The sequence below is a fragment of the Drosophila hydei genome, unplaced genomic scaffold (assembly GCF_003285905.1).
Source record: "Drosophila hydei strain 15085-1641.00,03,60 unplaced genomic scaffold, DhydRS2 tig00000060-arrow-pilon, whole genome shotgun sequence".
Lineage (NCBI taxonomy): Eukaryota > Metazoa > Arthropoda > Insecta > Diptera > Drosophilidae > Drosophila > Drosophila hydei.
In genome coordinates, this window is record NW_022045656.1 from 9,456,760 (window position 1) to 9,468,388 (window position 11,629).

Genomic DNA, 11,629 nt, shown 5'->3' on the forward strand with positions numbered 1-11,629 from the left:
ATGAGCTTTGATAGCGAGAGAGCAGAGACAGACAGCACAGGTGGGAGATGAGAAGAGACAACGTTCTTAGCGTAAAGTGAAATAAAGCGTGAAATCCCAAATGGGCAGGCATCAGAGTCAGCTCCGAGAGACATATAACTCTATAAGAAAGCTGAGCTTTAGAATTTATTTTTTTTATTTTTATTTATAATAAATAAATAAATATCAGCTAAAAATCCAACGTCTAATAGATATAAATTAAATTAATTTTGGGCTAAAAAGGAACAGACGAAGAAGAACGTTAACTCACTATCACCATCAATAGCTCTACAAGAGTACAATACAAATTCTGAAAGCAATATAATCAGAGCCAGCAAATACCAAATATGTAGCACAAAATGTAGAGCTAACCCCTGACAGGGTATAAACTCATGCTTGGCACAACAAACACACCTCAACAAAAGCGCAAACAAAGGCAACAACGAGACACGCAGCAGATGATGAACAACTGCAAGAGAGAGGGAGAGAGAGAGTGAAAGGGAGAGACAAAGGTAGAGCCAGGGAGACTCAACAGTTTAGTAAATAAATCTGCATGCTCTCTAAATAATTAACATGCTCGAGGCCTGTGACAAGGCTCAAGTTGCCCTCAGCTCGCTTGCATTCATTCATTCATTCACTTTCGCTCGCCCTGCCGCACTCATCGAGTTATTCAACCCGGCAAGAGATGCTCCACAAAGGGAGTGACGCTGAGAGCGGGCAGGCTCTGACTGATTGCAGCGCAATTTGTTTGACGCTGCCACACACACACACACTCGAATCCCACCTGGTCCTGGTGTGAAAGTAATGGCAGCTAATTAATATTCTCATAATGCATATTCGAAGCTGCGCAACATTGCGTGATTAACTGAAGACGCTTTACAGCAATTGGTCTAAGGAATTTTCCATAACTTTTTGCTACTCAATAAGTCATAAAGTGCAGGAACCGCTGACGAAATCTATGAATGAGCGGCTATTAAATGCAGCCCCAAGACGCGTGCCGGGGCCAGCTTTACGGCCGAGCCCAGCCGTAAATATCTGTCAGATATATTGCGACGGAACATTTGAGTTACGGCTGTGGCAGCATTTTAATTGCCTAAGATATTTGTTATAGGTGCTAACGGCTGCCGGCTTTCCTCCAGAGATACAGCTACAGCTACACACACACAGCGCCAACAGCAAGGCTATAAATTTAAGTGATGCTGCCGCGCATAAACAGTTTAATGGCACGAATTTGGCTAAAAGATGCGCCCACTGCCAAATGAAATTAAACCAATTCAATTGCCTTTTTGGCCATCAAATGGAGCGCAGCGAAATATTGCGTAACACCTACAATTAATTGATTGAATGGCAATGGAACAGTCTTATTTTTGATTCAAATAACAGATCAATAACAGAGTCTGTTAGCTGCTATGTAGCGATTGCCCTCCACTGTGGCAATAGTATTGGAGAGAGGAGACTTATCCGAGTGAGTTTGCGTTCTAGTTGCATCCTTTGATTCTCGCTGCGAGTGAGAGAGACAACTATAGCTGTTGCTGAGCTTAGTTTCGGATGTTGCTGAGCGAAAGCGGGAGAGCCATTCGCATAGACTCGCTATGATTTCGTTAAACGAAGAGAATGGCGCTAGAAAAAGAGAGTCAGAAGGTGTATAAAAAGGCACTTAATCAATTTGCTTTGCTGAAAACTTAATTAGCATAAATATTATTATCTGCTTAGAATAATCTAAACGAGATCAGCTGACTCTTGTTAGATTATTTATATAGACAATATTTTATTAAATTCTTAAGAAATTAAATAAAATTTCCCCACACAACTGAAGTCGCAGTGAAACAAATATTTGTCCGCATTAAGCTTTAATTTTTGTCGCCCATTTGTGCAGCGTGGCGAAAGTTCACTCATTTAAAGCAGTACAAAGCAAATTGTTGGTTAGCATATCCTGTCTTTAGTCCTGGGCGCCCCACTCAAACTAATTCGCATGCACTCGTAGGGCGACCACAAACGGTTTCCGCTTATCTCGGGCTTTTTTGTTGTGAATTATAGCGGTGGCATGCCAAATGAAGAGACCAATAAAAGTGTGGCCAAGATAAGGCAAGTGGCCAAAAAGACACAGCGCCCCGACTACAAAGCAGCGAAGCGAAGCGATGAATTTGTACAAAAACAAAGAAAATGCCAAATGTGTGGCGCAGCTACAAAGAAAAGCTAACTATGATTTGTGCAGTGCCAAAGTAAGAGATATCTTTGACTGGGAGGAATGCAAACGGCTGCTGCAGCAGCTGCTGTCAGATTTAACAAGCAGATGAAATATCTTAAAGCTTTTAATGCTCGCATAGCTTGTGACTGCGCCTGGACAGCTTTTGTTTGGACTTAGTTTTGCCTAGGCCAGCCAGTCTGGAGTCCTCATTCAGTAAGATGAATGCGTTTGCTTATCTAGTTGCCCGCTGGCCACTCTGGCACCGAGTGCTGGTGGTTTAGGGTTCGGTTTCAGGTTCGCTTCTGTTTTCTATTTCGATTTCCGCCTTTCGTTGCCTGTCAAACGGTGTATTGGCCCAGAGATACAGATACGGAAACGGACACAGTGGCCAGCGTGCTATATGTATCGTCTGCGGCTGCGTTTGGGCTCACTTTAGCTGTTCCTGCCACTCCCCCGACGTCCGACGTCCGAACTCGGAGCCCTGAACCGCTAAGCCAGAAGCATGCGATATCTTTCAGCTTGACAGCATCTTAACTAATATAATGCCCAATTTTCTGTGGTTTATGGCTTACAACTGTCAATAGCTCGTCGGACCATCCATCTAAGCAATGTGAGTGTGTGTGAGTGTGTGCGTGTGTTTGAGGGTCCTGACTGCCCGCTTTTTGGTCAGTCAAAGGACATTTTCCTCTTTCCCTTACACAAAAGGTGTTTTGTTGAGCTTTTTAAGCATTTGATTAAGGGATTTTTCATGCTTTGCTCTCGGAAGCATTGAAAGGTCGTTATTTAAATTGATATAAATGATATGTCTTCGTATGTGTAGCAGTTCTCACTCTCCCTTTCTCCCTCTCTCTCTCTTTCTCTATGTCTTCATGGCTGACTGATGCGGCCGCACACTGTTGGCGTTGACATTTTGGTTTTGGAAGTTCTCAAAGTGAATTACCAATGAACGCTAAGTGACGTTGATTTATCATATGATATATACAAACACACGCATTGCCGCATTCTTGTTGCCGTAAAGTAAATATTGCCCAACGACCTTTCAACGTCTCACTCAATGCTGCTCACTTGTATGCCCAGCTGTTGGCCCGCATCAGAGAGAAACAATTATTGAAATAAGCACAGGTAAATAATTTGTTTGTTAGCTATAAACAGATGTTCTATCCGTTCTGTTGTTAGACTAAAACGGAATTTCATTCCATCTATATATACATCTGCATCGACTGGCTAAGTATTCAACTGGGCGCTCTGTATTTATGTTCGCTTTTAGCTGCCACAGCATTCACCGCCTCAGTGGCCTAATGGATAAGGCATCGGCCTCCTAAGCCGAGGATTGTGGGTTCGAGTCCCATCTGAGGTAAATATGTGAAGTCAATTTTTTAGTTTCTCTACATATATTTTTATTAACAATATTGACTGTGCTTATCTAAAAATATGCTTGAAGCGGAATAACATTTAATATAAGTAGTATATAGGAAATATTTCAGTCTACGTATTTATTAAATGCATTTTTGTGTATTAGAATCACACTTTACCTTACATTAAAGCATAACCAAAATGAAATACGTCCAAAAATGCAAATTTTGCGTATTAAGATATTTGAATGTAAACCAATAAATTAAAAATTTGTACACTACTACCCACCCATTTCAACATATATACATACATTTATATTTTTACACTTTAACACCTAATCTATTCTATTAATAAAATAAGAAAATAATTCTCATATCAGTGTGGCGTGAACGAGAATCGAACACAGAACTTTGTGTGCACGAGCTTCCAACACGCTACCACCGGCGACAACGCAAGCAATTTTGTTTTGTTAGCTGTTGCTGTATATAACGCACGGAATTGCGAGCTCGTAACAGTCATGTGATTTTGTTATAGCGCAGTGTGAACGCACGCGGCACTGAGGTAAAATATTCAAGGTTCGACACCGGTAAATGATATTAATTTTCGAAAGACTTTTCTTTGTTTTGAATTTCGATTTTTTAATACCCATTCATTAAATGTATAATATTTAGATTTTCTTCAGACATCGTATAATATTATTATTGTAGAAAATAATTAAAATCAGTTTAATTAAAAAAATAATTTACAGAACTAAAGTTCCCAGAAAATTGAGATTAATATATACATCTTTATATACCGAAATGCATATTTCTATATGATTAATAATTTTTTTTTTTGGTAAAATGGCCGCTGCGGGTAAAACATACAAATGTTTCTTATATTCTCCAAACTTTAATATATGTTTTTTGATTTGTTTCCATATAAATAATACAAGATTGATCACATCTTTTTTTATGGCATAGCAAATTTGTAGGGAAATGAACACATTTTTGAAATACACTGAACGAACCCTCAAAAAAGTTACGCATGCTGCAAAAATCAAATTTCAAACTCATGTTGGCAGAAGAGTGCGAGAGAGAGGGAAATAGAGTTTTTGTCGGGATGCTCAAATAAGTTGTGGAAATTTTTTGTATGTTTTCAAACATGACACCCAAAACTTGGCGCTATAGAAAATAAATTTATGGAAATATTTGCACATCAATTTGGCTGCTTGGCAAACGGTTGCAACTCAGCCCCCACAAGCTGTCCCCAAACCGCCCAGAACCCATTGGCAATCACTAACACCAATGCCAACACGTAAATTTTGGCAGTTGGGGGCAGCGTAACAAGCAAACACCTTTGGCTTCATTGAACTTGCCGCTTCATGTTACAAGTGCCTCGCAAAGTTTGCTTTCCACATACATAAACCGAATCAATTTCTGCCAAAGGTGGGGAGAATATTTTTCAGCGATAAACTCGAGTTACACCTTTCACAGAAGCGAAACCATCGACTGCAAAATGTTGTGTAAAATTTGCAAATGCAATAAATAAACTCGTTTCGTTTCGTTTCGTTTGCGTGCTGTGGTTACTGCCACACGGCGGCCGAGAATGAGATGGGAGGAGAGGGTGGTACGTGGTGGCGTCTCCTCTTCTGTTTGCACCCACCCGGAAGCATGTAACGGCTTGTTTTTAGCTTTTTTTCACACTAAACCAAAAGTGCGCCACATGTGGCTCCAGCTGCTTAAGTTGCTCTAGCGCAGGGTATCTTGACTTAAATGTTGAACGTGAAAAGGGGAGAAGGTGAAAAGAAATATTCTATTTCCATTTCATGTAATGAAAACGGAAGAGAAGAGTAGAGGAAGAGAGGGATAGAATAGTAGTGAACAGAACCGCAAGACGCGTAGCGAAGAGAAGAGAACAGAGCAGAAAGAAGAGAAAAGTAGAAGAAGAGATGAGAAGAAATGAGAAAAGAGTACAGTTTAAGCAAGAAATAATAATAATATGCTTAGACGTATCTATAAATCAATATATATATTTTTTTATCCTTACTTAGTAAAAGAACAAAGATTTCATATCAAACCTACAAGGTAAATACGTATAAAAATGCTTAAGTATAAAATTTTTCTTTGCTTTGTTATGATCTCAACATTAAAGTAAAAATTATATTTCTTATGACAGTTACAGAAAGAACTAAAATACCATATGCCATATATATTTTTATATTTTTGCCTATTATATATATATTATTTATTATTATTATTTCATATTCAACTGTTTCACGAAATAGACCCATATATGTAATATTAACAAACATTTATTGTCAGAAGCTTACATCATATATAGCTGGTCTATAAGGGTATTTGAACTTCGTCCGTTTGGTTAAATTTTTGTTGTTGCTTGTTTTTTGCTGCCTTTGTTTCGTTGAAGTTTTTCTTCGTTTTTTTTTTTGTTTTTCGCCAAGCATCCCCAGAAAGTATGCAAATAATTTTTGTACTTCGTCTGCGCCTTGCCTCATATTTGATATTCAGTGTCAGTTGGCGGAAGGGTTACGAATATAAGTTATTGAAATTTGCATGCGAGCGCAGAGTGGCTCCAAGGGTGGCATGGGAGACACGTTTAGGAAGGGGCCGGACAGAATTTACAGCACTTGTGTTTCTTCTGCTTCTTCCTTGGAGCCCGCCGCTTTAGCTCAAGTTTCCCTACCGCTGGGATTGACAGGGTTTGAGTTGCTTATTGCTTAGCCATATATTTCTGGCATTAATCTGTTGTGGGAGTACTGAGAGTTCTGTATGCGATGCGTTTGTGTATGCGTCTCTGTGGACGTAATTGTTTAGTAGTAGATACTTGATTACATGCCGATTATTAGCTGTTAAATGGCAAATAAATAAAGCACTTTGCACTTGGAAATATTACATTTTTAAAATTGTAACATTATATTTTCTTAAATATAAGCAAGATATAAAGACTGATCAGATTGTTAATGGTCAACCCTGTGTGTAAGTATTTCTACAAATCGCTGAGCTTAAAAAATCAAAAACCACTCAATTGCTCTTCGTTCACTGTAAATTGCGTGCTCTGAGCGAAGTGTATAAATGTGTACTTGTGTGAGTAGAGACTAGGCGAAGCATTTCGTTGGCAATGTGCAAACAGTGAGAATAGAAGTGTAATGTGCATTTGTGTGAGTAGAGGCGAACGAGTTCAGCGGTGATATTGAAGCAACTAGGATGGAAAGAGGGAGAGAGTAATATTAGTTGGTTGCTCTGAGCGAAGTAAGTAAATGTATTAGTGTGACTACAGGCTAAGCAAACGTTTTTGTTGGTGACATGCAAGCAGATCTACACTGGGTATACAACGCAAGCATATTATTGGTTGCGTGCTTAGAGAGAAGTGCGTAAATGTGTATTAGTGTGAGCTAAGGCGAACGATTTCGTTGCCGATGTTCGAGCAAGCAGAATGAGTGCAAGAGTAATATTAGTTTCCATGCTCTGAGCTAACTTTAGACACATCTGCATTAGTGTGTGTGCAAGCTAGGCGAACGATTTAGTAACTGAGTGTGTAATGTGAAAGCATAAGTAAACAAGTGAGAGTGAAGGAGCCAACTCCCGTTCTCAGCTGTATTTCACTCAATGCAAGCAGAAAGGCTTAAGTGCACGCGAGCATAATATTAGAGAGAGAGTCACTGAGCGTGCGCGCAAGACTAGTTAAAGCAATGGATGTTAGTAGAGTTAGTTATCAATAAAATTCTATCGACATGAGTACCACAGCAGCTATTTCATTTACAGCCAGATGATTGCTGATTTTACTTTTTTTGTCTGCCAGAACAATGGCAACCAACTTGGCTTATCAAAGTTTTAAGTGCAGCCAAACGCGGGCAATTCTAGGCAAGTGCTGGGATTTGCCGCCTCTCCAAACTCTCAATTGCAGCCATTGAAAAGCCAGACAGTGCAAAAAGGCAAATAATTCCGCTTTTTATTCTCCATTCTCGACGTTGATGATGCCACCAAGTTTCATCATATGCCACTGACCCATATACGACAGCGACGTTTATCACACACGCCGGCGGGCACAATAACCCCACCCACTCTGCTCGCTCCATTGCCACTCGAATGACACTGGGAACTTTTATTTGGCTATTATTAATTTTATCCGCACCCGCAACCATTTCCACTCACCCAACTCAGTAGTTTTTATTTTTTCAGCTTCCTTTTTAGAGCTATTTGAATTAGATGCGCCACATCAATTTTTCATGCCCTAAGTTAAAGCTTAGGTCAGCTACGTTTCGCATTATGATTTTTACCCAAACTAAATAGAGTTTTTGCTAGCTTAAGTCTTTGACATTCAGATAATATTCATGATTAGGTTCATTGTTGATGCACTAAGCTGATATCTGACTGTGACTTATTGGGCATTGGGCATTATGTGGGGCATGTTAAGAGCTGAAGCTTACATATTCCAAATATTTCTTACTTAACAGCAATCGAATAGTAGAAGTGCTAATTTCTTTGTATTTCCGTCCATCTAGTCATATTTCTACATAATGAGGATGCCTACGCAGAAGGCTTACTCTGTTTTACAGCTTATCTTCAAACGATAGTGATACCCTGTCATAGAACATATCTAGAATCTGTAGATATAACGTAAATTTAATGCACAGTTGTGTTCATAAAAATAGTAGTGCAACTGAGCACTAAAAATACTGAACACACACAATTTATTGGTAGTTACAATATATTGAAAACTATTCGAAGCTAATATTAACATTCACATATTTTTTATAAATAGGGATTTATTTTTTTTAATTGCTTGAAAAAAATTAACATAAATAATGTTGTTCATAAAAATAGTAGTGGTTTCATTTGGCTTTAGTTTTGTGTATTTTAATAAATACAAATAGGTACATAAATTTTAAAAGAAGTATGATTATAAGTTTGCAGTCTTCATATAAATAAACATATATATCTTTTTAACATATATTAAAAATTGAAATTGAGCAAAATAACAAATTAAAAATTTAATGTTACATTTTATTTATCTAATGCATACTTTCCATAGCAAATATAGTTCTCTTTTTAACATGAAATAACTATCATATTATACCCCAGTTAAACTCTCACCTTTCACTCACTTTCCATACTCTGCTTTATCTACTCTTCAATATTCAAATCAAGCGAATTGCAATCTTAATTCACACTTGCGCTTATCAATTGACATTATCAGTCTCTGCAGTCGAGTAGAGCTGCCGCAATGAATTCGTCATGGTCGATCGTATTTCATCGTTGTGTCAATATGTAGGCAATTCCCTAACATGGAAAGGCCTATGATAAGGCTATCGGACCATGTAGTCGAGGCTCGTTACGGAGACGTTCAGTAGACAAGCAACTGTCAAGCTGTCACCATGAACACCTCAAAGCAGCTCGTTCCCTGCTGCTGGCTACTTCTCCTGCTATCGCCGGTAAGCCGTCAAATGTTTTGATCACAAATTGCCGCATTTGATAGACAGCTGTTGCTCCACAGCTCAGTCCGGTCGCTAGCTATGGAGATCTTGGCCGCAGCCGCCTGACGGCCCAGGCGGAGCACAACTTGGCCACCATAACTAAGCGTGCGATGGAGCATGCCACAGAGTTGGTGGATAGCGTCGTCGATGATCTGCTCGTGCTGGACTCCCAGAATCCCATCATACTCAGCTATCTGAACAGCTTCGAGGTGTTCCTGAGAAACGAGCGAAACTACACGGCTGAGGCGCTGCAATTTTTCTATGAAATCGTTAACGTCTATCTGGATGCCGATGCCGCCGAGAAGACGTCCAGCATTGAGGTGCAATTGATTTCCCTCTGCCTGCAGCGCACCGGCTTTGATCGCTGGAAGCGCACGATCCAAATGCGATCGACGCAGTTGCTCAAGTCCTTTGGCAAGAAGCTCAAGAGATACATGAACACCTTGGACGAGGAGGAGCGTCTGATCGTCGAGCAGCGGTGGCAACAGGTTTCAACCCGTGGCGGACAAAGAAAACTGCAGAAATTTCGCGAATTCGTTAGCTGGCTGGCCAGGTAGCGAGCTTAAGCCAGGTAAATACCAGTTAAGCACTTTTCCGAATGAGATATAATAAATTATTTCTAGCCATAAGACATCGAACACATTATTTCTGCTTCATTTCTAATGTATTCATAATGAAATCTATAAAAAAAAAAAAATTAATGCGCAATAAATTACTTTTTATACCCTGTAAAAGTACTTGAATGGTATATTGGGTTGAGCTACAAAATTGTAAAGTAGAAAAAAAAAAATATATATATATATATAATTATATATATTAAACTAAAGTCAACTTTTATATGGCTTTAGAACTGACTAAATGCTTAAAGAATTATTTTTATTATTTTATTTTCACAAACTTTTCGATGCCTTAGTAAAGCTCTAATTATTTTTAAGAAGAAATATGAATATAAAAAATTACAAAATAAATTTAAAATAATTTAAATTTTAATAATAATAAACTTTTAATAATAATAAACTAAAAAAAACTTTATGGTATCAAATAAAAATTATATATTAATGTTTTCGTTCCTGAGCCAGCGCTGTATATTACAGAGTATGCGCTAGTCGTGCAATCATCAGAGCCAGCATTTGTAAACTGGATTTACAAAAACTATCGCTTCTCTATATAAATTGAGGCCAACGCAACATCAAATTCTGCATATTCAGGCACGATTATCTTAGACTTTACTCAAATATATAAAAAAATTTACATTTTTTAATGAATAAACAACAGTTTTTAAGTCTTAAACATTTTACATTATCATAAGAAATATAAATAAAAATAAGCCGACTGCTGTTTTGATAACAAAAACAATTATCTACCTGTCTAGTCAAAGATAAGACAGGTAATCGATCAATGCGGCAAAGGCTCAATAATCACGCACGAATCTGAATGAATTTGACAAAAGTCCTAGCAGAGTTGCTGCAAAATGTGTGTAGAAGAAGAGCATATAGATCAGTTAATATATATTATATAAATATACATATACAAAAATATATATATATCTATATATATAACATTTAGATAATTGCAGTCTTGTTCATAAAAATAGTAGTGCGGCTGAGCACTGATGTTGGGCAATAGAATTTAAATGATAAACACAATATTTTGAAAATAATTTGAAATGAATTTTAGGATTTAACATATTTTGCATTAATTTAGATGTCTTTTTTTTTGTTAGCAACATGTAAACTCCTCAGCTTGAGAAGCAAAAATTAGTTTTTCATAAAAATAGTAGTGGCTATTAAGACTGTAAAAAACTTTTTAACATTTATCAAACTACATATTCATATAATATATTTAAATATTTATATATACATACTTTCTTCAGCTGGATATCCACAGAGTCGGTAAGTGCACATGCACTTCGCAAAACTCTGACAAAGCATATAAAAACAAAAAAGTTTTTCCTGTGGCAATGAAAACTTTTTCATGCACCACAAAAACTTGTGAGAAAAATTATAAAACTGAATATGGAAGCAACGAAATTTAGACAAAACAACAACGAAGAAAACATCAGCTCAGGCTGGCAGAAGTAAAGTGATACTTCTTATGCTTTTGCAGACAGACGGCAAAAGATGTAAAACTCACGTCATCTGTGAAGGAGCAAAGTATATGGCTGAGGCTGCAGCAACTGGCCAAAGGAGAATGGATGCTGTGCATCCGCGCATCTGTCTGTGAGCTGACAAAGTGCTGAGTGCATTTACGACTTTCCGTCCAGAAGCAGAATATCAACGAAATGTTTGGCATTTGTCGCATTCCACAATGGAACAATGGCCATAAGGCGTCTCTGACAGCTCGGCGAACACTCCCAGGCATTAGCTTATTATAGCAAAAGAAGCTATCACACATTTCAGATTAATGCAGGATTTATTAGTTTTAAAACTTAAAGCTCTACTTAGCTTTTACACTATGAAATATCTTTACAGAGTCTAATACATCTGGTGGGAGTTACTTGCGGCAAGTGGCAGCGACTATGTTGGCTGTGGCTGAATGTTCATTTATAAGTAGTCAAAATAATCATGGTCTGTACGCCTCATCTGTGGTACAGCAGC

General features: G+C 38.0%; 1 protein-coding gene and 1 non-coding gene across 2 annotated transcripts; both read left to right on the top strand.

Annotated features, from left to right (window-relative positions):
- The first annotated feature begins 3,490 nt into the window (after positions 1–3,490).
- On the top strand, positions 3,491–3,563 carry Trnar-ccu. The gene has a single exon. It is a non-coding gene; the product is annotated as a tRNA-Arg (tRNA).
- Positions 3,564–8,804: 5,241 nt separating this feature from the next.
- LOC111601241 lies at positions 8,805–11,400 on the top strand. Its single transcript, XM_023317739.2, has 3 exons — positions 8,805–8,990; positions 9,053–9,603; positions 11,139–11,400. The coding sequence occupies exons 1-2, from the start codon at positions 8,934–8,936 to the stop codon at positions 9,587–9,589; spliced, it is 594 nt and encodes a 197-aa protein (XP_023173507.2). The 5' UTR covers positions 8,805–8,933; the 3' UTR covers positions 9,590–9,603; positions 11,139–11,400.
- Positions 11,401–11,629: the final 229 nt, after the last annotated feature.